Below are 26,564 nucleotides of genomic sequence, written 5' to 3'. Positions count from 1 at the left end.
AGTGGGGCGCAAAGCAAGTGATGCTGAGCAACAGGCTGAACCAGCCTGACCCTCACCTCCGGTCCTGACACCCTGCCTTTTCAATTGTCCAAACACCAATTTGTTTCTCGCTGTAGGACTCAGGCCCGGCCACATTGATATGCTCTGGGCCTGAACCCTGCCTTTTCAATTGTCCAAACACCAATTTGTTTCTCACTGTAGGACTCAGGCCTGGCCACATTGATACGCTCTGGGCCTGAACCCTGCCTTTTCAATTGTCCAAACACCAATTTGTTTCTCGCTGTAGGACTCAGGCCCGGCCACATTGATACACTCTGGGCCTGAACCCTGCCGCCACGTTTTGGCCCATTTCCGACCTTTCCAAATCAGCCCAGCACTTATATTGATCTAACCTCACTCTCAGTTTAGAAGGATGGGCTCCGAAACTCCGAAACTCTTTGCTTCTCACGCCCTGACTCCATCTCAACCATGTCTCGACCTGGCTCCGACCATTTCTCCTCGAACATGCCTCGACCCTGCTCTGACTTCACATCACCCGCCTCGACTCTCAAATCAATGTCACCTTCACTTGCCTCTTCATTGTTGCGGTGATTGTTTACCATAATTTCCTACAGACTAAGTGTAAAGAGTAATATAGTGTATTTCTTTATGAATCACCATTAAGCTGACACCTATTTTCATTTGCACCATCTGAAACTGGATAGATAGTTCTCTGACCAACAACTGTTACCTTCCTTGACATGTAAATTGATTATATTATCACAGACAACACACATCAAAGTTGCTGGTGAACGCAGCAGGCCAAGCAGCATCTATAGGAAGAGGCGCAGTCGACGTTTCAGGCCGAGACCCTTCGTCAGGACTTATCACAGATTTTGCTTGTGTTGCTCAGATTCCAAAAAATTAAATAGTGAAAAATACCTCCAGAGATGCTACAAAATATTTAGTTACTATTGTTCCTTCTCACTAACACCAAACGGTGAATATGTGTTCCAGCTTCAGTACTTCATCACTGAGCTTTTTATTGACTCTGCTATACAATTCCTAAATGGACATTGAACCCATGAACACGATCTCATTTTTTAAAAATGTATATTATTTCTGTTTTTGCACTATTTTACATTTATGCTTACTGTAATCGATCTATTTATTTTTCCAAGTCAGCGGTCCCCAACCACTGGGCCGCGAACCAGTGCCGGGCCGCAAAGCATGTGCTACCGGGCTGCGAGGAAACAATGTGATTTGGCGATATGAGTCAGCTGCACCTTTCCTCATTCCCTGTCATGCCCTCTGTTGAGCTTGAACGCACGCGAGGTCATTACCCGCGTGTCATCCATGTCAGCGCGGGAAGGAGAACAACTCCTTGAGCTTGCAAATGACGGCGGGCTGAAAAGTATGTTTGACATAACATCTCTGCTGGCATTCTGGATCAACGTCAAGGCTAAATCTCCTGAGATAGCCATGAGAGCACTGAAAACGTTGCTTCCATTTCCAACATATCTCTGCAATGAATGCAACAAAAACTAAATTGCGGAATAGACTGGACACAAGGAACCCCCTTCGAGTATCGCTGTCTCCATCACCCCTCGATAGGTCCGTGTTGTTGCAGGAAAACAAGCCCAGGGCTCCCACTGATTCAGCGATATTGGTGCGTTGCAATGATTTGATATGTTCATACGGGGAAAATATGTGCTGTGTGTTTAATATCCAAACAGTGCTTAAAATGTTATGACGCTATTGACTTATAAGTGACTTATATAACCATATAACAATTACAGCACAGAAACAGGCGATCTCGGCCCTTCTAGTCCATGCCGAACGCTACTCTCACCTAGTCCCACCGACCTGCACTCAGCCCATAACACTCCATTCCTTTCCTGTCCATATACCTATCCAATTTTTCTTTAAATGATAATATCGAACCTGTCTCTACCACTTCTACTGGAAGTTCGTTCAACACTTACTTCAAGCTCCTCTGATAATTGACTTATCACTGTATTCATGCGAGGAAAGTATGCGCTGTGTGTTTAATATTAAATTCGTTAGAGAAACCTTTTTAGAAATGAAATTCAGTGTATTAGCCCATCATCACCTATATTCCGGTTGTGATTAACACCACCCAGAACAGAATCGCCAAAAACGATTTGAAAGAAAAAAATCAGCACGTACGCGCATATGCACTGGTGCCCGCACAAGGCTTCATGGTCATTGTAGTCTTTCTTGGGGTAAACACAACGTATTTGGCTGCTACTCTTGTCAGTTGGCAACCCTACCCCCCCCCCCCCACCGGTCGGCCGGTCTGCAAGAATATTGTTGATATTAAACCAGTCCGCAGTGCAAAAAAGGTTGGGGACCCCTGTTCTATATTATCATGTATTGCATTGAACAGCTGCTGCTAAGTTAACAAATTTCACAACACATACGGGTGATATTAAATCTGATTCTGACTAAGATTAGCTTACTGTAAACCATCACCCCTACTGGGGCATGGGCCACAATGATGCAGCTCGGCAGAGTGCTCTATCCTGGGCCAGCCTTTCAAGTTGTTCCCAGGTGCAGCCCAATTTAGAAGATTCTGTCTCTCCTGGGGATGAGGTCTTTGGAGCTTCCGTTTGTGTTTCTGTAGCTCTGGGTTTTTACAGAAGGGGATTGATAGCTCCATGCCCGACTCCCCTCGTTCCACAGCCAGTCTTGGGACTGTTCATGGTGGGGTTACTAAAGAAATAAGTGTTTAGTTAATATTTTTTCTCTCTCCCTGTTGTCAGTAAGCTAGCTTCCTCCTCGTGGTTAAGCATTGATAATCTTCCTGACGGAAATGTAAAAAGGTTTATTTTATAACTCGTACACAAGAAGTACCACAGATGCTGGAAATCCAGAGCAGTACACACTGTGTTGGAGGAGTTTAGCAGGTCAGGCAGCATCTATGGATGGGAATAAACAGTCAATGTTTCGCGCTGAGACCCTTCATCAGATCTAGAAAGAAAGTGGGAAGAGGTGAGAACAGAAGGTGGGGGAGGAGAGGAAGAAGTACAAGGTGGCAGGTTATTGGTGAAACCGGGAAAGGGGGGAGGAGTGCAGAAAAGAGCTGGGAAATTGGTGGAAGAAATAAAGAGCTAGAGAAGGAATCTGATAGGAGAGGATGGAAGACCATGGAAGAAAAAGGGGGAGTACCACCAGTGGGAGATGATGGGCGGGTAAGGAGAGAAGGTGTGAGAGGGAAACAAGAATGGTGAACGGTGATGGAGAGGAGGGAAGGCAATTACTGGAAGTTCATCTCCTTTACCATAGTTGGACATAGAATCTAGATTGCTACTCCACAAGCCACCGAGTGAGACCTGCTACGTCACATTTGGAGCCCTTTGAATGAAACATCAGGTGGATGTTGAATAAACGTGGCATTATTCACAAGAAGGCGTAGGAACCCTCTGGTGTCATTGCCTATCTTTCTCAAATAGCTCCTATTTCACCTATTACCCTGAAATCACACTATTCAGATTAGCTAGCTCTGAGTTTAAAAATATGTGGATAAATGTAAGAAGAAGTAAATGCAGTGGATTCTGGTTAATTGGGACACACTGGGACCAGTATATTTTGAGCCAATTAAGCGGCTGCACCAATTATCCAGAGTTTTGAGGAAATCATTAAATTTTAACAACAAACTCCCCGTAAGATGGCAGTGCGTTGGAATGCAGCGGTCTCTCCAGGGCCAACCAAGGGTGCACTTTTTAAAATGTGTTTTTTATGATTGTAAGACAATACTGAGCTCAAAGATCAACCAGTACAGCAGCTCTGCCACATCAGTGACCTGCTCGTTGTTCGGAGCTGCTGGCCGGTGTGACAAAGGAGCTGGCAGACAAGTCAGAGAAGGAGAAACTATTGGGTGGGAGAGAGAGAAGCCGGCGGTTGGCCGGGAGAGGGAGAAGCCAGCAGTCAGGTCGGAGAGGGCTCAGAGGAGCTGGCCTGGGTACAGACTACTCGAGGACATCGGAGTTGGTGCATGAAGGCAGTGCGTAGTTTAACTATGAGTGACTGTCTTGGACCTTTCTCTTGCGATTGCAAGACCTTGTTGGTCATTGATAATGTGAGATGCTACAGACCTGTTTCCCCCAGTTTGGTGGCAAGACAAGCCATGAGGCAGTAGCGTGGTCTTAGCTGTAGAGAGGACAAGGCCTCAGGCAGGCTTACTTGCTGCTGCAATCCAGGTGAGACAATGCTGGAGGCAGTGTAGTGTGGAGGCTGTGCGCTAACAACAGGAATTCTGCAAATGCTGGAAATTCAAGCAACACACATCAAAGTTGCTGGTGAACGCAGCAGGCCAGGCAGCATCTATAGGAAGAGGCGCAGTCGACGTTTCAGGCCGAGACCCTTCGTCAGGACTAACTGTTGGGAGCTGACGTCTCCTGTCAGTGCTGCCCTCCAGTGTTCGATTGGTGGAAGGACAGTCTGGATTGCCAGGAGCTGTACCATCAATTTGCATACAACAGGAATTCTGCAGATGCTGGAAATTCAAGCAACATACATCAAAGTTGCTGGTGAACGCAGCAGGCCAGGCAGCATCTATAGGAAGAGGTGCAGTCGACGTTTCAGGCCGAGACCCTTCGTCAGGACTAACTGAAGGAAGAGTGAGTAAGGGATTTGAAAGGGGGAGGGGGAGATGCAAAATGATAGGAGAAGACAGGAGGGGGAGGGATAGAGCCGAGAGCTGGACAGGTGATAGGCAAAAGGGGATACGAGAGGATCATGGGACAGGAGGTCTGGGAAGAAAGATGGGGGGGGGGGTGACCCAGAGGATGGGCAAGAGGGACAGAGGGAGAAAAAGGAGAGTGAGAGAAAGAATGTGTGCATAAAAATGAGTAACAGTTGGGGTACGAGGGGGAGGTGGGGCCTTAGCGGAAGTTAGAGAAGTCGATGTTCATACCATCAGGTTGGAGGCTACCCAGACGGAATATAAGGTGTTGTTCCTGCAACCTGAGTGTGGCTTCATCTTTACAGTAGAGGAGGCCGTGGATAGACATGTCAGAATGGGAATGGGATGTGGAATTAAAATGTGTGGCCACTGGGAGATCCTGCTTTCTCTGGCGGACAGAGCGTAGATGTTCAGCAAAGCGGTCTCCCAGTCTGCGTCAGGTCTCATCAATATATAAAAGGCCATCAATTTGCATGTCGTTCAGGGACCTGGACTATACGTGTGTTTTTCCTTGCGTAACGATGTGTGTGTGTGTATTTTTAATCTCTCTTTCTCTATTTTGATTGTATGTTATGTACCTGGGCCCCAGGGAAACGCTGTCTTCTTTGACTTTATCCACACATGATCTGAATGATAATTAAACTTGATTTGATTTGAACTTCATGACAAATGCCAGTGATAATAAACTTGATTCTGAAAAGGTATAATGAAGACAAACTACTGTTTAACTGAATATCAAATTAAGTATTTAAATGAAATGCAGATCAAATTAGAATACTACCAATACTACTCCAATACTAAAAACTGTATTAGTTCCTAATAGTTATCAGCAGAAGAATTCCATCCAGTGTACACTGTCACATTGCTGAGAAATGCATTGAATTCATAACTGAAGCTATTTAAAAACTGTTTGCTCTGTAGTATCTAACGACCACACAAATGCACACAACTGATGCTAGTTAGAAACTGTTCAGCAACAGTCTTCTGTCCCACTTAAGTGGCATAGTGTCCCAAAGAAGTAAAGGAAATCCCAGCTACTTTCTCAGTTTGTCCCAATTAAGTGGCTGCCCTGATTAACCAATGGCTCAATTAACCGGAATCCACTATAATTGTGAAGTGCTTTTGAGAAATTTGAGTTGATTAACTATAGTATAAATGCAAGTCCATTTGCAACAGTGATATTGTAGCAGTGTTAATGCCAAATGCATCTCTAACTGTAGATGAGACATTTGTGTGTGGAGTTAAGGAAGGAGAAGAATCAGTTATGGGAAGGAGAAGAATATGTGTGGTGAATCATTGAAAAATAGAAGAGACTTCTGTTTCAGGCAGAATCGTCAGTAAGAGCCTTCTGAGTCTTGCAGGTCCTGGTTCAAATCGGTAAAAGTTTTCATTCATGGTGTCTGCCTTTGTGAAAATCTCTTCCTCAAGCAAATTACTAAAACAAGTTTATCTATTTATTGAACCTTGCTATGTTCAAATTGACTGTCTCTGTTCACTGCATTATGATGGTAACATGCTTAAGGTTTCATCATTGAATGTAAGGTGCATTTGGATATCCTGAGATTGTGAAAGTAATTCAAAAATACCATTCTTTCATGCTTTCATTTTCTTTTACTTGTGTTGTTTTACTCCACTAAGGCCTTATTTAAATTTGGACCATTATTAAATATTTATAAGATATGACACTATTTCATCAAGGTTTAACTTGGGTTTATTTTAACTATTTTACTAATGTTTGCTTGTAAATGTTACATAATAGAAACATACTTTGGATGTCCGTGCAATCTTTAGGAATGCTACACTGAACTAAATAATAGCCAAGCACAGTGCTAAAGAGTGCAATTGACCGATCTTGAAATTGGTTCATCATTGTGGCTAATTTTATACTTCAAACACGGATGGTGGTGGTGGGTAATTTCCACAAAGAAATTACTTGGAATGAAACATGATCATCATTAGATAGATACTGGAAATAGATGTCATCATTCATAAATCTAAGTGCCTTGGTCTGTATTTATTCTTTAAACAATATACCAGTCACCACCACCTGCCCCAACTTGGACTTCATTATATAGAATAGAAATTTTGAATTGTTGGCAAAGAGTACAACACAATTGATCAGGGAGTATCAGTTTAATTTTCCTATCTGCAAATTAACATGTAATTAACTGCCTACCTCATTCATCAAGATATTCAATGTAAAGCACAGGAATTTATACTGCCTGCAAGATTGAGCTTGTTTTTAATCCAGGTATTAGTTTAATCTTGTTATGAGCATTCATTGATGTCTGAATGCTGAAGCTAAGATGTTTATCTCAGCAATCTCAAATGTAATGTTTTGTATTGCCAGAGAAACATCCATTCATGGCTGTTCGGTACATTAGTTTTCCCACCTGTTCTCCAAAGCTCTTACTGTCATTTTATTCATCAAAAAATGTATAAAGTTCAGTCATAATTTTCAGTTGGCTTAGCATCCACACCTTTTGGGAAGAGCACATTTCAGATTTCAATTATTATTTGTATGAAAAGGGTTTGATTTATCTCCTGAATGGACTCTGACTTTATCATTCTCAGTTTTCTAAAGCAAACAATATACAGACTGACCTCAACCAACTTCCAATTTAACCCATACTTTAATCTTATGAACTTTGGTAAGTTTATTGTGAATCTGTTATGTGTTCCCTTCAAGTCACTGTATCTACCAAAACAGCAGAACATTCCAGATGAGATATAACCAAGCTTGTGTGACCTAACTCATCACATTTTCATCCTTTTTTTTATTTACAGGTGAGATGTAGTTGACAATAACAAGGCCAACATTTTTATTTCCATTCTAAGTGGGCAATGATTTGATGGTGATAAACTGCTTTCTTGAGTAGTGTCAGCTCACATAGAGAAGATATATCCACACTTTTGTTCAATGTGGTGGTTTGAAGTTTGACTGAATTGCAATGAAGGAAATTATGTTAATTTGAAGGGGATATAAAGATGTTGGTATTCCAATGTACCTGAAAATTTGCCATTTAGGTGGTGGAGGAGATGACCTGTGAACAATTACCATGCCTTCTGAACTCTACCAGGGCACACTCCTTGTTTTTAACTCATAGATATCAGTGTGGATACAACACGCAATCCCTTCTCTAAAAATGCTGAAAAGTCATCCAACTTAGCTATGCTTATGCTATGCCCCTTTCCAGCCAGCTGTTAGGCTAGCAATAGTGGTTTTGAATATCAGAAAAATAATCAGCAAGGAGTGGCAGAACTGGTCTGAGTTTCCTTCTACATCTGTTCTTTGTAATCTACTTCAGGGTTTCATGAAGAATGTTGAACCCTCTGGCACTTTGTTCAGGGAAGGATAATCAGGCAAAATAATGATATTTGCTCCTGAAGACCATTACATATGGTTCCTCTCAAGAGTAAAATAGTTGTTGTATTAACAATAGGTTTTCAAAACCTTTGCTGTATAGGTGGAGGAGGCAAATAAGATCATTTGTATAGCTGCTTCAAATAGCTGGCAAAGAGATCATGGGTCCAATGGCTATAGGATTAAGTGACTGAACTACCTCCTGGTCTGTCTCGATTCTGTCATCTACTATATTTTTTTCTACTTGCCACTTTCATTCAAACCATTTATTTTCTGATAAAGTTTAAAAATGTATTCTTTGTCTTGTTTAACAAAATAAGTAAGTAATTCATGAATAATTATTCACAATTTTCTATTTCAAATAAAAATTTCCGGTAGTTAGTATATAGCGCACAAATTGAAATTTCTGCTGAACGAAATCTTGGACTGTAACCCATGAACAAGTTTATGAATATCAATATCTCGTAGCTTTCTGTTCAGCGGTCAAATTCATACTCTAATAACCGGTTATGTATTTCTTAGATGAGCAGCCAGATTCCTATGCTGGTACTGATACAGAAGGAGATGTTACTACTCTGTGGACAGGAGGGACAGATGAAGGACCGGAACAGGATCACAACTTCACACAGGATGTTTTCAGTGGTGGAGAACTCGATTCTGAGACTGAAGAGCTGGTATTACATGTGGGAACTCGTTTACAAGCAACTTTAGAAAAACTGCTAGAAGCTATTACTGAGACCACTTATCAGGTAATTGTTTTTAATATAAGTTTGATTTGAGGAATCTTGATAGAGTGGGAGAACTTAAAGGGCAGTCTTTCATGATTGGAATTACATTTCTGATGCAGTCTCACCTGAGACAGCAGGAAGACCTAGTGGAAATTGGTATACTATGAGGTACAAAAACTGAGGAATTTCATATTAGTGCAATCATGCCTCAGAGGAAATCATGTACAGAAAGCAAAGATTTCACATTCCTCCACAAGACCCTACTGCTTGGTCACTTACCTTGCTCTTTCATCAATTAGGATTTTGATTTTAGAAAACATTGTACTGGAAATGCACAATTCTTAACCTCACCACTATTAGATATGAATATAAAAATTAGGTGCAGGAGTAGGCCATTGCCTTCTCAGACCTGCTGCAGTATTTAAACCCATGGGTGATCTGATTGTAACTCCGACACTGCATTTATGTCTGCACAAGGTTACGTTTTGTCTCTTGCTTAACCGGTATTATCATAAAAGCATTCAATGCCTCTACTTCAGCTGCCCTTTGAAGAAGAGAATTATAATGACTTGTGACCCTCTGAGATGGACAACTAAATGATCTTGGCTATCTTCACTGGATGATCCGTAGATCAAGATTCTCTTACAAGAGGACTCCTCCCCACTTCATATTCATTCACTGTAGGACAGGATGTTATGTTTTAATCAAGTCACTTCTCACTCACATAAATTCCAGTGCTTACAAAGTCTAACCATTTTCATACTTTCTTCAAAAGAAGACCCACCCATTTCAGGTATCTGTCAGAAACCTATATACTGCTTTGAATTATGTTTAAACTACTCTTAAAAGGTCAATTGTGTAACTGAAATGTCTTTAGGCATGGATTTCTGCATTGTTTTTGGTTGATAACTTGCCAATTAAAAGGCATCTGTGCTCTTCTGCACATTCATTGGCCCATATTTACCAACTGGATTCACGACTCATAGTGTGCAGCGTAGACTGTTGTGACAATTCTTTCAGAAACTTTATGGAGGATTGTATAGAAACTTGCCCTACCCCAAAATGTTTACTCTTTGGGCACCTTTTATTTTTAGTTCTCCTTTGGCTTATTACCTATATTTATTAATTATCTCTCTGAAATGCCTGGATAGTGAGGGAATTGAGTGCAGGAAAAAGGTTGTGGGAGATTAACCATGATCTTGATGAAGGACAGAGCTGGCAAAATGCTAAGTGTACCTCTCCTGAACTTTCCTATGCTATAAGAGGGGAATTTTGCCATGGCAAAACCATCATAGTTTTAGGATTAGACATTTAACTCCTCAGATTCTCTTCCAACATTCAGTGAGATTATGACTGGCCTGTGACCTACTTCCATACAATCAACTTCTTTTAATGTAACACTCTCTACCTTAGGCTACCAAAGTCCTATTATGCTCAGATTTAAAATTAACAATTACTGTGTAGCAGTTACACAGATTTTTTTTTAACTTTTGAACTGTTTTCATTTTCATTTTTAAACTATTCCACAAGTCCTACACTATGCAACTAGTAGAATTAATTCCTTTCTATCAAGCTTAACAACCTATTATTATTGTGAAAATTATCCTTTGATCGCCCACATTCTATGGAATGGAATCCTGTGTGCATCTCCCTTTGCTAAACTTGAAGGATTAAATGACAGTCATCTGAGTAACTCCTGTGGTGCATTCTCTCCAAGACCAACATAATCTGTCCAAGTTGTAAGTGTTTACAGTGATCCATGTGTAGCAGGACTAAAGATTGCCCTATCTGTTGAATAGCATTTGCCCCTTGCATTTCTGTCCTCCTTGTGCAAAAATGTATGTTTAATGAATAAAATATTAAGAAATGTGAAGGCTTTTGAGATATAAAATTTCCAATTCTTGAGCATACCTTGAGAGTCCCTAAGGTGTGTTTTACCTCCACAAATGTTGCTTATCCCACATAGTTCTTCCAATGGCTTATGGCTTAAGTTGCAAGCTTATGTATTATCCAATTCCAGAAGTAATTTCTTTAGTTAAGATGTACTGCTGTAGATTTCCAATTTAAATACAAATTTTTGTAGCATGTATTTGACTTCTAACACTACTGCTGCTGCAAAACAACAAATTTTACATTGAATTGAATTGACTTTATTTCTTACACCCTTCACATACATGAGTAAAAAGCTTTACATCTCCATCTAAATGTGCAATTATAGTAATTTATAATAATTTATAGTAAATAAAACAGTCAATGTAATATAGAGTACTCTCAAATCAGCGTGAGTTCATCACTCTGAAGGCCTGGTGGAAGAAGCTGTCTCAGGGCCTTTTGGTCTTGGCTTTTATGTTGCAGTACCACTCCCAGATGGTAGCAGCTGGAATAGGTTGTGGTTGGGATGACTTGAGTCCCCAGTGATCCTATGGGCCCTTTTTACACACGTAAATGTCCTGAATCATGGGAAGTTCACAACTACAGATGCACTGGACTGTCCGCGCCACTCTCTGCAGAGTCCTGCGATTAAGGGAGGCATAGTTCCCATACCAAGCAGTGATGCAGCCAGTCAGGATGCTCTCAATTGTGCCCCTGTAGAAAGTTCTTAGGATTTGGGGGCCCATACCAAACTTCCTCAACTGTCTGAGGTGAAAGAGGTGCTGTTATGCCTTTTTCACCATACTGCTGGTGTGTACAGACCATGTGAGGTCCTCAGTGATGTAGATGCCGAGGAACTTGAAGCTGTTTACCCTCTCGACCCCAAATCTGTTGATGTCAACAGGAGTTAGTCCGTCTCCATTCCTCCAGTAATCCACAACCAGCTTCTTTGTTTTTGCAACACTGAGGGAGAGGTTGTTTTCTTGACACCACTGTGTCAGAGAGATGACTTCTTCCCTGTAGGCCACCTCGTTATTGTTTGAGATAAAGCCAATCAATGTAGTGTCATCAGCAAATTTAATTAGCAGATTGGGGCTGTGGGTGACGATACAGTCATGGGTATACAGGGAGTAAAGGAGTGGACTCAGTACTCAGCCCTGAGAGTCAGAGGGTTGGAGGTGAGGGATCCCACTCTTACAACCTGCTGGCGATGTGAAAGGAACTGTACTCCAAGAACAGCATTCTCACATAAACATCCTTCTTCTCCAGATGTGTTAGGATGGTATGTAGAGCAGTGGCTACTGTGTCAATCGGTTGTGAATTGTAGGGGGTCGAGTTTGGGTGGTAGGAAGCTGCAGATGTAATCCTTGACTGGCCTCTCAAAGCATTTGCTTATTATTGAGGTGAGTGCGACAGGACACCAGTCGTTCAGGCATGTTACCTTGGTCTTTTTTGGTACAGGGACATTGGTGGATAATTTGAAGCAGGAGGGCATTCTACACTGGGAGAGGGAGGTGACAATAATTCTGATGCTATGCCATTGAGTCAAGGTTGTCCCTTGAAATTGCTGGTAAGGATCAGCATGGATAACTTACAATCTGTGCCTAACACTGATCATGATACTTAAGTCAGCTTTTACTAGACATCCCGCATCTCCACGATAGAAATTCCTCAGTAATTCAGGTTGGCCTAATTCATATTGGAATTGCAACTTTTTTATTGGAACCCAAGACATGTTCTTAAATAAAAAGTATTATGTAAGTGAATATTATATTGAATAAACTTACTGCAATTTGCCCTGGTGTCAAAAGTAGCTACAGTCCCTCACTGCTATTGTATGAATAGAAAAAAAATCGAAAAAGATAGCTTTTCAAGAGATGGAGTGAGACATGTAGTGACCTGATTTACTTAATCTCATGCTGGAAACGGTGACTTTGAGGTATGGATATGGTTTATCGTTGTCATATGTACCAAGATTCAGTAAAAAGCTTGTCTTGCATACTGTTTATGTAGATCAAAAGATCAAAACATTACTCTGTGCATTGAGCTGAAAAAAAGTAAAACAATAACAATGCAGAATAAAGTGTAAAAGTTACTGAGCTTTTACAAAAGCAGTGGAGGCAAATGATAAGGTGCAAGATCTTAGGTAGGTTGGGAAGCCTAGAGTCCATCGTTTCGTACAAGAAGAAGATGGCATTTTTACAAGTAACAGAGTGGGAAGAGGTGTAGTACAGGTAGCTGTGAGAGTTTGTGGGTTTATAAGAGACATCAGTGGATAAACTGTCTCCAGAGACAGAGAAAGTGAAATCAAGGATGAGGAAGGAGGAAATTGAGAAATGGACTAGGTGAATTTGAGGGCAGGGTGGAAATTGGAGGTAAAGTGGATGAAGTAGATGAGTTCAGCATGGGTACAGGAAGCAGCACCAATGCTGTCGTCGATGTAGCGTAAGAAAAGTGAGGGATGGTCACCAGTGTAGGCTTGGAACATAGACTGTTCCACGTAGCTGACAAACAGGCAGGTATACCTGGGACCCATGCAAGTGCCCATGGCTACACCTTTTGTTTGAAGGAAATGGGAGTGGCCGAAGGAGAAATTATTTAGAGACAGGACAAGTTCTGCTAGGTGGAGGAGAGTAGTGGTGAAGGGGAATTGGTTAGGTCTGATGTCCAGAAAAAGACGGAGAGCTTTGAGGCCTTCCTAGTAGGGGGTGGAGGTGTATGGGGACTGGACATCCACAGTAAAAATAAGATGATGGGGGCCAAGGAACCTGAAATCATTGAGAAGATCCAGAGCGTGTGAAGTGTCATGGATAATAAATTTCAATGAGATCTTCCCTCATTCTTCTGAATTCCAGTCAGTACAGGCCCAGAGCTATGAAACACACGTCATACATTAAACCCTTCATTCCCAGGATCATTCTTGTGAACTCCACTGGACCCTCTCAAATGATAGCACATGTTTCCTTAGATGATGGGCCCCAAACTGCTTACAATACTCCAAATTTGATCTGAACAATGTCCTGTAGAGCCTCAGCATCACATCCTTGCTTTTATATTCTAGTCTTCTCAAAATGAATGCTAATGTTACATTTGCTTTCCTTACTGTCGACTCAAGCTGCAAGTGTAGAGAATCCTGTGCTTGGACTCCCAAGACCTTTTGCAGCTCCGCTTTCTGAATTTGTTCCCCGTTTAGAAAGTTGTCTACACCTTTATCCTTCCGTCAATGTTAGTATCTTTCCTGTAATACCATGGGCTCTTAACATGTTTAGCAGCTTCATGTGGGGCACCTTGTCAAAGGCCTCTTGAAAATCCAAGTAAGATCCACTGACTCTCCTTTGTCTAATCTGTCTGTTACTCCCTCAAAGAATTCAACCTTTGTTGGTAGAATCTCAGCTGGTGATGAGAGAGCGTACAGGAGTGAGATATGCCAACTAGTGGAGTGGTGCCACAGCAACAACCTGGCACTCAATGTCGGTAAGACAAAACAGCTGATTATGGACTTCAGGAAGTGTAAAACGAAGGAACACATACTGATCCTCATAGAGGGATCAGAAGTGGAGAGAGTGAGCAGCTACAAGTTCCTGGGTGTCAAGATCTCTGAGGATCTAACCTGGTCCCAACATATCGATGTAATTATGAAGAAGGCAAGACAGCAGCTATACTTTATTAGGAGTTTGAAGAGATTTGGCATGTCAACAAGTACACTCAAAAACTTCTATGGTTGTACTGTGGAGAGCATTCTGACAGGCTGCATGACTGTGGTATGGAGGGGCTACTGCACAGGACTGAAAGAAGCTGCAGAGGGTTGTAAATCTAGTCAGCTCCATCTTGGGCACTAGCCTACAAAGTACCCAGGACATCTTTAGGGAGCAGTGTCTCAGAAAGGCAACGTCCATTATTAAGGACCTCCAGCACCCAGGGAATGCCTTTTTCTCACTGTTACCATTATGTAGGAAGTACAGAAACCTGAAGGCACACACTCAGCGATTCAGGAACAGCTTCTTCCCCTCTGCCATCCAATTCCTAGATGGACATTGAATCTTTGGGCACTACCTCACTTTTTTTTTAAATATACAGTATTTCTGTTTTTGCAGTTTTTAACATCTAATCAATATACGTAATTGATTTACTTGTTTATTTATTATTATTTATTTTATTTATTATTATTATTTCATTTTTTTCTCTCTGCTAGATTATGTATTGTATTGAACTGCTGCTAAGTTAACAAACTTCACATCACATGCCGGTGATAATAAACCTGATTCTGAAAGAATTCCAACAATTTGTCAGGCAAGGATTCCCTTTAAGGAAACCATGCTGACTTTGGCATGGTTAACGTATACCTCCAACTACACGAAAAACCTCATCCTTAATAATGAACTCTAATACTTTGCCAATAATTCAGTCCAGTTGGCCTATAATTCCCTGTATTTTGCCTCCCTCCCTTTTTAAAGAGTGGAGTGACATTTGAAATTTTCCAGCCCTTCAGAACCATTCCAAAGTCTAGTGATTCTTGAACAATCAATACTGAAGCATCCACAGTTACATTTTGTAACTACAAAACATAAAACTGACCGCAAAACGAAGATGGGAGCCCAGGAGAATGGGTCTTAGTTTCATTTTTGCTTTAAGTGAGGCGCGTGCCTATGACGTATGCTATTTATGTAATTTCCTTCAAGAGGACCACTGTGGTGTAAAGGTCAGTATAGTATTCACGTTCTTTACATATGAATTATTTGTAACGTAATATATTATTTAAATGAACAAAGAATACATAATCAAACAATACCTTTTCAAATATTAAATGCACAACACTTCTCCCTGCCTAGCTATAAACTCCATTTCAATATAGAACGCTATACAAACAGTATACTATATCATACAGCTGCTATATCCATCCACAGCATAGTAAATTTTAAATTGTTCTATTCAGGCATAAAGACTTAATTGCTGTGGAGGATTTCTTACTCTTGTGGGCAAACGTCTTTCCTGACTGGGGGGGTCACTCTGCCTAGCAGGTTCGACCTGTGGCTGTGAAATAATCTCAGGTTCTGGAGCCGCCTCTGTTGTGGTTGCAGGTTTGACTGCTCTGGACACTTTTCTTGTGGATGTGTCCAATTCCATTTTAATTGATTGCCATTCACTTTTGGTGTAAGCATTATTACTTGTCTTTTGTTAGTTTTCACATTGTAAATTTTAAGGCTATCAGTCCTGTGTCACTCATCATTATCAGATTTTTCATCAGTAGTATATAGATTAGTGGGTGCTCTTTTAGAAACTGCAGCTTTACATCTTATCTTTATATCTTCCTTGTGCAGTCCATTTATTTTTGTCTGCCTGACAGGCTCTTTGTATGTGTTCAACTTTGTTGCATTTCCTGCAAGTTTCATCTTTAAATCTGTATTGGTCTAGGGTGTATGAGCCCCTACCACAAGGGTAATACAATTTGTTTGGCCAGGCTGGTTTCTGTTTAAACACTGCAATTTTGTTCAGAATCAGAATTAGGTTTAATATCACTGGCATATATCATGACATTTGTTAACAGTGGCAGCAGTACAATGCATTAGGTGATAATATAGAACAAAATAAATAAGTAAATCAATTACAGTAAGTATATATGTATATTAAATAGTTAAGTTAAAAATTGTGCAAAAATAGAAATAATATATTTTTTCAAAAAGTGAGGTAGTGTCCAAGGGTTCGATGTCCATTTAAGAAAGGGATGGCAGAGGGGAAGAAGCTGTTCCTGAATTGCTGAATGTGTACCTTCAGGTTTCTGTATCTCCTTCCTGACAGTAACAATGAGAAAAGGGCATGTCCTGGGTGATGGGGGTCCTTAATGGACACTGCATTTCTGAGACACCGCTCCTTGAAGATGTCTGGGATACTATGGAGGCTGGTACCCAAGACGGAGCTGACTAATTTTACAACTTTCTGTAGCTTCTTTGATCCTGTGCAATACCTCCCCCACCCCACCCCCATTCTGGACGGTGATGCAGCCTGTCAGAAAGTTTGAATGTTCTCCATCGTACATCTGTAGAAGTTTGAGTGTTTTAGGTGACAAACCAAATCCCCTCAAACTCCTAATGAAATATAGTCGCTGTCCTGCCTTCTTTATAGCTGCATCAATATGTTGGAACCAGGTTAGCTCCTCCGAGATCTTGACACCCAGGAATTTGAAATTGCACCCTCTCTCCACTTCTGATCCCTCTATGAAAATTGCTTCATGGTCCCTTGACTTACCCTTCTTGAAGTCCACAATCAGCTCTTTGGTCTTTCTGGCATTGAGTGCAAGGTTGTTGCTGCAGCACCACTCAACTAGCTGGTATATCTTTTTTCTGTACACACTCTTGTCTTCATCGGAGATTCTGCCAACAGTGGTTTTATCAACAGCAAACTTATAGATGGTATTAATAGATCCCTGACTGCAGCTCAACTGTGTCTCTGTCTGCTGTTACCACTGATACAGCAACTTCAACTGCTCTTTTAAATATGATTGTGCTTCAGTTAGGAGCCATTTTTGAATGCTTCCTTGAAATATTCCACAAACTAAGCAATCTTTCAGTGTATCATTAAGCCCAATCACTGAACTGACAATGCTCAGACAATTTCTTCAGTCAGCTATGTACACTGAAAAGAATTCCCCTTCCTTTTTATTTCACTTATGAAGCCTAAAGTGTTCTGCAATCAAGAATGGTTTCAGTTCTAAATATTCCTGCGTTACCTTCACAATGTCAACGAAGCTCATTTCAGCTGGTTTGGTTGAAGCAGTCAAAATTCTAAGCAAGCTGAGAGCTCTTCCACCTATTACACTCAGAAAAACTGGCATGTTTCTCTTTGGCTATTCCATTTGCTTTAAAATAGTGCTCTATTCACTCTGAATACAAAATCCAGTATCTCTTGTGCAAACGAACACATCTATCTTTATGATGTAACCAGCCATTTCTGCTTGCTACCTGGAATTCACTGTTTATGAACCTATGAATAGGTCAGTTTCATACCTTTTTTTAAAAAAAACTCGATCATTTCTCTCCTGCGAAGAAAGCATGCCGCACTTTTTTAAAAACATGAATATCTTGCTGTGATTCAACAGTCATCTCATTTCGTTTTAAAACTTACTTGGTGCCACTATTATGTCTTGTAATTCCAAAACATAAAACTAATCGCAAGAAGAAGATGGGAGCCCCGGAGAGCGGATCTTAGTTTTGTTACAAAGAAGAGAAAATCTGCAGATGCTGGAAATCCAAGCAACACTCGCAAAATGCTGGAGGAACTCAGCAGATCAGGCAGCATTTTGTGTGTCTTAGTTTTCTTTTTATTTGAAGCAAGGTGCATGCTTATGATGTGATGGTGTAATGAGGTATACCATTCATATACTTCACATATAACCTGTAATGAAATATTTAAATCAACAAAAATGCTTAATCAAGCAATATATTTACAATATTACTCAAATGTTATGGAAATATTAATCAATATCCACAATCTCTTCAGCTTCCTCTGTCAGAACACTCAGCAAAATTTCATAGAAAATGACCAGATACTCTTTGCATTGGTGTTGGTTGAGGAATTAATGTCCACAGTCTACTGTGGAAGTTCCTCACCTGTGATTAGAAGAGCTTTATGAGACAAGACAGGTGGAGCCTGATTGAAACATCTCATCTGGAAAACAATATCTTTGATGGCATGACACTCCTTTTGCACATTGTTGAAGTGTCAGCCTGTTGTAAAATGCTGAAGTTCTGGATTGGGCTTGTCTGCAATCTTCTGACTTCATCAACAATGTACAACTGAACCAAATTTGTCTTTTAACTCTGGATTATCAGGCTGTGGAATGTATTTTAATATCTAGGTTTTGAATTCCTTCTGGGAAAGAAATGCAAACTACTTGGCACAGTTCATGAACTGACGTGGATTTTGGATCCTGTTTTACCTGCTGCGTGTTGACTGATCTCTGTTTGTGGTCACACCTGCCTCGTTGCTTGGAGATATTAAAATGAAGTCACTCCCTCTCCTGTGCGTGTAAAAATTCTAAATCCAGGAAGCAGTGTTGTGTGTAATCCAAGTTCAGGAAGCAGGCTGCCATTCACGCTGGTGCAGAAAAGAACCTTTCGACGAAAAGTGAAAGTGCAGGACAGTCTGTCTCATTGTTGAATGTACTGTGGTATCCTAAGATGTTAGTAGACCACTAGAAGATCTCCAGTGATCTATTCATGTAACTGAGACCAAGATAAAACTTTGAAGAATACTACAGGAATATTTGGGTTAAACAGGCTTCTTTAAATTAGCAGTGAATTTTATTGTGGTGTTGACAGACTGACTCAGCATTTATGTATCGGATAAAGAAAATGCATGGCAATCATGTGAAGTATTTTAAAGTTGGTGAAAAGGAAGTCACCGTGTTGAAATGAGATAAGCAAATGATAATTTGTTTGTTTTTAACTGGAATTGAATGGAACTGAAGTTTTCAAAGTGACAACTGTAATATTTGTTGGTTGATGTTACAACAGATACTAATTTGACAACAATGGGATTGGTAGTAAAGATATAGGGGTGTTTGCTATGTAGTGAAAGCGCATTTTGCAAAAATAGCATGAGATCCTTAATGAGATGGAGCCCCCTCAGCGATATTGTTCTAATGTTTTAAGTACTGTTTTGGAAGAAGGTGATGAAGATGAAGTCTATGAGGTTGAGTCACGAATCCCATTGGCACTGCCTTATGCTTCTCTAATACGTTTATCAGAAACAAACTCAATAGTGGTACACACGGTAATCAGTCACAACGAGAATGGAGCTAGACGCACACTAAAAGTAATTTCACAGATTTCTTTGCCTTCACCACCTTACACAGTAAGTATTAACACTGTTCTGGTTCGGTTTCATTGAATTCGAGTGGAGAAAAAAATAAGGTTTTTATTAAGTAGTGTGTTCTGATTTCAGGAAAGATTAATTTAACAGAATATTTCATGGAGGTATTTGATTGTATAAGCATGGTGAATTATTGAGAGTTTTAAACATTTTAAGAATTGACAATAATTTGAAATAAATGCTTGTATATATGTCTGTTCTCTGTTTTGTGTATTTTAGACAATTCAGACCTTTACATTTGTACAAATGGAACAACTACAATATTGAGAATTGGAATTTTGGTTTGTGTGGAATTAGCTGAATATCTCTGGTCGAAATGCTGAGAAATCCATTTAATCTATTGAGTATTACAACAGTATTTTGGTGTTACTGCTTAATTCACAACAGATTAGGTGGTGATCATGAGTTTTATACTGCAGTCAAAAAATTTTATGTAAGTTTAATTTACACTTGAAAGAGCAAGGTTGTTTAGTAACAAGTTTAGAGATATTACGTTCATCCAAAGACTGAACAGGTTAGGACTTTATTCCCTGAAGCGTAGAAGAATGAGGGGGGACAATAGAGGTTGACAAAATTATGAGGGGTATAGACAGAGTAAATGTGAGTAGGCTCTTTCCACTTAGATTTGGAGGGATAAATACGAGAGGACATGGCTTTAGGGTGAAAGGGGGAACATTAGGGGGCACTTCCTCACTCAGAGAGTGGTGGGAGTGTGGAACAAGCTGCCATCTGACATGGTAAATACAGGATCACTCTTAAGTTTTAAGAATAAATTGGATAGATACATGGATGGGAGAGGTCTGGAGGGTTATGGTCTGGATGCAGGTCAATGGGACTAGCAGAATAAAGTTTTGGCATAGGCTAGAAGGGCTGAATGGCCTGTTTTCTGTGCTGTAGTGTTCTATGGTTCAGTGAGTTCAGTAGTTTCTGTGACAGTGAATATTCCTTCACTTCATTGAACAGATTTGAAATACAAGATCGATTTTGTTTTTTTGATGTACAAAGTGAGACAATTTAACACCACCTACTTGGTGCTTCATACTTATGCTAGCTTGTTTTAAGAATGTCAAATTAGTCTCATTGATGGCTCAAATTTGATAGAATCTTCTCTTTTGTTGGAAGACTTAGTACCAGCAAAGGCATTACAAAGTTTTCTTATGTTGCCAAAATAGTATACGTTTGTATGTTGCCAAAGTAGTGTACGTTTAACTTCACCATACAGTTTTTAAAAAAAAGCTAAACTTGCAAAAAAGAATGAGGAATAAGCTGGTGTAAGTGTTGCATTCATGTTAAATGCAAAGTTTAATTTGGATCAAGATATTCCACTGATAATTGTGTTAATGTTTTAAATAAAATACAAAGACTTGAGCACATTAGGTTTTAAATTATTATAGATTTTCCATGCAAGAGATGGGAAGCATAAGTGCCATTTTACTCTCTAAGAACTTATGTACTGAGATTTCAGATGAGGGAAATTCGTTTATGGATGGTATATAAAATCTTAGGGTGAATTTATTTTTTAATGTATAACTTTGATTAAGAACTAAGATTGTGGTTCATTCTAATAAAAGAACCTTTCTATCAAATTCCTATACTTGGATAAACTCCCAGCAGAATTTTTGACCCTTTTAAAAGACTTGAGAACGCAAATCTCAAGGGGTCTTATGAAGATTGTTACATGTATGATTAAATTCTAGTCTAAATATTCAGAACATTTTTGTAGAATAGTTGTGATATAGTATATGAATTTAACGTAACAATGCATTGACATTCAGGTTTTGTTAAAAATCATATACGAGGCACTGCATTTTCAAGCTTTGCATTTTTCCTTTTGTTTTGAATGTGACTTTATGGAATCTTGTGAAACTCGTCCAAAATAATTTCCCATTGTCATCAGTTCTTATTTGGACCATTTATTAAATCAATGTATAGAAACGAAAGGAATATGAGAAGTTAACATTTTCATTGAAAATCACAAATGCTGGAAACACTCAGCAGACCAGGTACCATTGGTCGAGAGAGAATCAGAATTAATGTTTTAAGTCATTGACACAACATAAGAAGTTCAGGTGACGGAGTGGCCTACTCCTAATGTATATTTTCATATGAAAGTAAACTTTAAACAGTAGGTATAAGAATCAAAAAGAAAATAATTCCTCATGTCATTTGTTAGGATAAAGTTGCCATGTTCATTCCTGTCTAGACTCCTTTTATCTCATTAAGCATGATTTGGTTTTGCTACAAAATATTATCCACATGTTCTGTATTTCATGATGTTTTTGATACTGAAACAAAAGTTAAAATGGAGCCAGGTTAATCAGGTCTCTGTATCTTTTGGTGATTTTTACTATCAATGGATGCTGTCTGAATATTTCAATAGAAACAGTCTTAAACTATAAACCTGCCCAACATCTCACTGATCCTATTTTTAGAAGGAATCAATTGCCCTTAGGAAACTATGTAATTTGGAAATGAACCATTTTGTTTGCTTTCTGAAATCTTCAACCTGCTATGTAGTAGTTTTGCAAGAACTTGGAGCCAGTATTTCCTCATCCTCCTCATCCTTCCCATCCCACCTGTTTGCCTCCATCAAAAAGTTACTTTCCTTCAACTGAGCTCCAGTTATTCCGCCCGTGCACTTTCCTTATTCAAATACTCAGATGCATTTATGGACACAGTTTGTCAAGAATCAGAAAGTCAACGCAAGTCAAGTCTATTGCCATATAACTGTATACATGTATACAGTCAAACAAGACAATGTTTCTCTGAACCAGAGTGTAAAGCACTACAGTAAACCAAGCACACACAACATATAATAACTTAGGAAAGTAAGGATGAAATCTACAGATGATCCTACACATAAATAAACAAACTAACATGCATAAATTAAATATTGTAAGGTCCAGAATAGATTAACCAGTGACACTTTGAATACAATGTGGCAGGGAGTTCAGAAGCCTAACAGCCTGAGGGAAGAAACTGTTACCTATCCTGACTGTTCTTGTTTTTATGCATCAGAGTCTCTCACCTGATGGTAGAAAGTGTTAAGAGGATGCTGGATGGATGGGTGGGATCCTTAATAATACTAAGGATCCTGCTATGCAGCATTCCTGATAAATGTCCCCGATGGATGGTAGGGAGACCCCTGTAATCTTCTCAGCCATTCTCACAGTTCTTTGTAGGGACTTCTGGTCTGATATTTGGCTGCTCCCGTACCAGATGGAGAGCCAACTTGCTAGGGCTGCTCAATCATCGTCAGAGAGATCTGGAGACTCCAATTTCAAAAGCAAGTAGATTTTAAGACTTAAATAGTTTGACATTTTGTGCCCAAGAACTATTGTTTCATTAGGAAATAATGTTAGATCATCCAAGGTAGAATTTGTGATTTACTAATTATCATAAAACATTTTCAAACTTTAAATGGAGATTTCCATTATGAATGACATAGCCAATTTACATATTATATGTATATTAAAAATACAGAGCACTTAGTGTAATGAATTGAGGGTTTAAATGTAATCTTTGTGAAGCAATATTTTTGAATGAATACAGTATCAGTATGGTATTCCAACTGACTAAAATTGGAGATGGTAAGAGCTTGCAATGCCACCTTTAGTGATAAGTACCAGAGCATAGTAATGTGTAGAGTACAAAAACAAAGCCTAAACGTGTTAACTGCAATTTTCTAAATACACTTAATTTCTTAGTGAATTAAACTGTTTTTTTAAAAAGATTATGTTATTCTATATTGTATGTGAGCTGTTTGAGTTGATGCAATTAAAAGTATTTTTTTCATGTGGTTTGCCTGTAGCTTGATCATGCCAGGATCACTGAGACAGAACTGGTCCGAGAATCTGTCTCTCAGAAAGAGCTGATTGCTGATTTGCATAAACACCAAGAAGAACTCCTCGAAAGACTTAATGAAGAATTGAAGGCAAGGGAGCAGCTGGCGTTGGAGCTTCATAAAGCAGAAAGTATGTTAAAGTATCTCAATAATTATACCAACCATAAATAATATGGAAGATACATATAGATAGATTTTTGTAAGTATGACCCACCGTACACTAGTCACCAAAACTACAATAAAACTCCAATAATCTGCGATCTGATTTGCTGTGAAATTCCAACAGTTTGGTATTGGGTATTGGGCATTGGTTCTTGTAGTCCTTTTATGCTCACCTGAGCCCTAGTCTCTGCACTCCCTTTATACGCATCAGATTTACTGAAAAATTATCATGGCATCCAAGGAAGGTCAATTAAATGTTTTGGAGTATTAACAGAAGTAACCTTCAATGGTATGCAAAATCTGCCAGTCTAGTACCAGCGAAGTCCTAAGGATGCAAGGCATATAGGAATTTAACTTTGCTTGTTTCTTGTCCACATTAGCAAGTTAATATTGTTAGTTAAGTCTGTAGATCCCCACTGACAAGGCTCTGCATAAACTCCAGCTCCTTCTGTGACTTAGCTCAGATATCTCAATAGGCAAGAACAAATGCCGAGGATACAATTCCCCAAGAAAAATGATAACAGCAAAGCCATGATATTAGCTTTGTGTAAATCAAGATTGTTGAATGCTTCAGAATGTAATTTTAAATTGAAATGATTAAAATATTAGCAGTTTTAAGTGTAACTGAAAATGCTCTAAAGCACTGAACCCAGTTAAATAATTAACTAATACTTCCAGGAACAGCAAAATATGTAACTGCCTTATCTTTTGCTCACAATCCCAAAATTTCAATTGTAATGAATTAGACTTGTGGTTCTTATGACATCTAAGTTAAGTGCAGAATTTTCGAGCTGATTTCCTCTCTTTTTTCCTTTCTTTTTCAATATTTTTATTGATTTCTATATAGAAGAATACAGAGCCCAAGAGAATACATATTATAAAACAAAAGAAAAAATATAATAATACCAGATACAGTATATTGAATCACATTAATGAACTCCTTACTCTATATTCATATAAATTAGATTAATTCGTATATTAGAATAAAAACAATCTTATATAAAAAAAATCTATACCCACTACCAAAGTCGAAGCTGTCTGGGGGGAAAAAAAGGGGGAAAAAAAACCTTATCAGATAATAAAATATGCTATTAACCAACTTCTGTACTTTAACGAGAAGTCAAAGATTATGAAAATAATTTAAAAGTAGCCCCCAGAAATCTTGAAAATCTTGGTTAGATTCAGAAATTGAACAACGAATCATTTCTAAATTTAGGTGTGCCATAACATCCCGTAACCACTGAGCACGATTAGGTGGAACAGCATCCTTCCATAGACACAAAAGCGTCCTCCTAGACATAAGAGAGATAAAAGCCAAAATGTGCAAATCAGATATCTTCAAGATGATATCTTCCCCTCCTACCAAATAGGGTGGTCAAAGGATTAGGCTTAAATTTACTTTAAAGAGTACAGAAAAAGTTTGGATTACTTCCTTCCAATATTTTCCAAGACTTGGGCATGTCGAAAACATTTGAATAAATGAAGCTTCTCCATTGTTACACCTATCACAGTAGGAAGATATATCCATATAAAAGCGAGATAACTTATCATTGGTCATATAAGCCCTATGAACCACTTTAAATTGTAGGAGGGAATGACAAGCACATAACGATGAAGTATTAACCAATTAAAAAATTTCATTCCAAGTTTCTTCAGAAATTGAAGTCTGTAAATCTTCTTTTCAAAGATTTTTGATTTTGTCTAAAGAATCATTTCTCATTCCCAACAACATATCATAAATATTGGATATTGAATCATTATAAAATGATTTCATATTAAGAACTTCATCTAATCTGTTCTTATCAGTACTATTAGGAAATGTATATAATTGAGATCGCAGAAAATCTCTAATTTGTAAGTACCGGAAAAAATGGGTTTTTGGTAAACCAGATTTAGTTGACAGTTGTTCGAACGAAGAAAGATTTCCTACAACAAACAGATCCCGGAAACATGTAATGCCCAATCCTTCCCATTGTTTAAAAACCACATCAGTCATAGAAGGCTTAAAAAGATAATTTTAAAAAATGGGACTAGAGAGGGAGAATCTCAATAAACCAAAGTGTTTTCTAAATTGTATCCAAATCCTCAAAGTATGTTTGACTACCACATTTTCAGTTATCTTACTTAAGGATAAAGGAAGTGAAGATCTCAAAAGAGAGATAATAGAAAATTTATTAACCGAGTTAGCTTCTAAAGAAACCTACCCGAGACAGTCCTCATGATTAATATAGTATAACCAAAACGTGAGATTCCATATATTAGCTACCCAGTAATAAAACCTAAAATTTGGTAAAGCTAAACCTCCATTCTTTTTAACTTTCTGGAGATGGACTTTATTCAATCGAGGACGTTTATTTTTCCATATGTAGGAGGATAAAATAAGAGTCCAGAGAGTCAAAAAAGGATTTAGGAATAAAAACGGGTAAAGCCTGAAAGAGGTATATAAATTTAGGTAAAACATTCATTTTAATAGAATGAATTGGACCAATCAATGATAACGAAAGGGGTGACCAATTTGATAATGTTCTTTTTATATAATTTAATAAAGTAAGAAAATTTTCTTTAGATAGGTATTTATAATTCTTAGTAATTGTTACACCCAAATAAGTGAATTGGTTTCTTACAGTTTTAAAAGGAAGGTTGATATCAGTTGATACCAAGTTTTTCAAAGAAAAAAGTTTACTCTTGTGTAGGTCCAGTTTATATCCAGAAAACTGACTAAAACAAGAGAGTAAAGAAAGCACAGAGCTGATTTCCTGAAATGAGTTGGGCTAGTAAATTCAGACTCTGTAAGCTAGTATAAATGCTGGTTGTTCCTGATGGAACTGCTCGCAAAACATGACAAAAACAACAGCCATATTGTTGGAGCAACACACATCAAAGTTGCTGGTGAACGCAGCAGGCCAGGCAGCATCTCTAGGAAGAGGTACAGTCGACGTTTCGGCCCAACTGTACCTCTTCCTAGAGATGCTGCCTGGCCTGCTGCGTTCACCAGCAACTTTGTGTGTTGCTTGAATTTCCAGCATCTGCAGAATTCCT

The 26,564-nt window shown here is 38.9% G+C and overlaps 1 protein-coding gene across 4 annotated transcripts in view; it reads left to right on the top strand.

The window, feature by feature from the left end:
* akap9 (A kinase (PRKA) anchor protein 9) overlaps positions 1–26,564 on the top strand; it is a 209,777-nt gene that overhangs the window by 88,471 nt on the left and 94,742 nt on the right. For all 4 annotated transcript variants that reach the window (XM_063044116.1, XM_063044117.1, XM_063044115.1 and 1 more), the window contains 2 exons: positions 8,574–8,800; positions 23,331–23,493. In XM_063044116.1, coding sequence (XP_062900186.1) covers positions 8,574–8,800; positions 23,331–23,493 — 390 coding nt within the window. The remainder of the gene's footprint in view (positions 1–8,573; positions 8,801–23,330; positions 23,494–26,564) is intronic.

Source organism: Mobula hypostoma, chromosome 3 (genome assembly GCF_963921235.1).
Source record: "Mobula hypostoma chromosome 3, sMobHyp1.1, whole genome shotgun sequence".
Taxonomy (NCBI): domain Eukaryota; kingdom Metazoa; phylum Chordata; class Chondrichthyes; order Myliobatiformes; family Myliobatidae; genus Mobula; species Mobula hypostoma.
The sequence above is the reverse complement of the archived record's forward strand: the minus strand, read 5'-3'. Positions and strand labels throughout refer to the sequence as shown.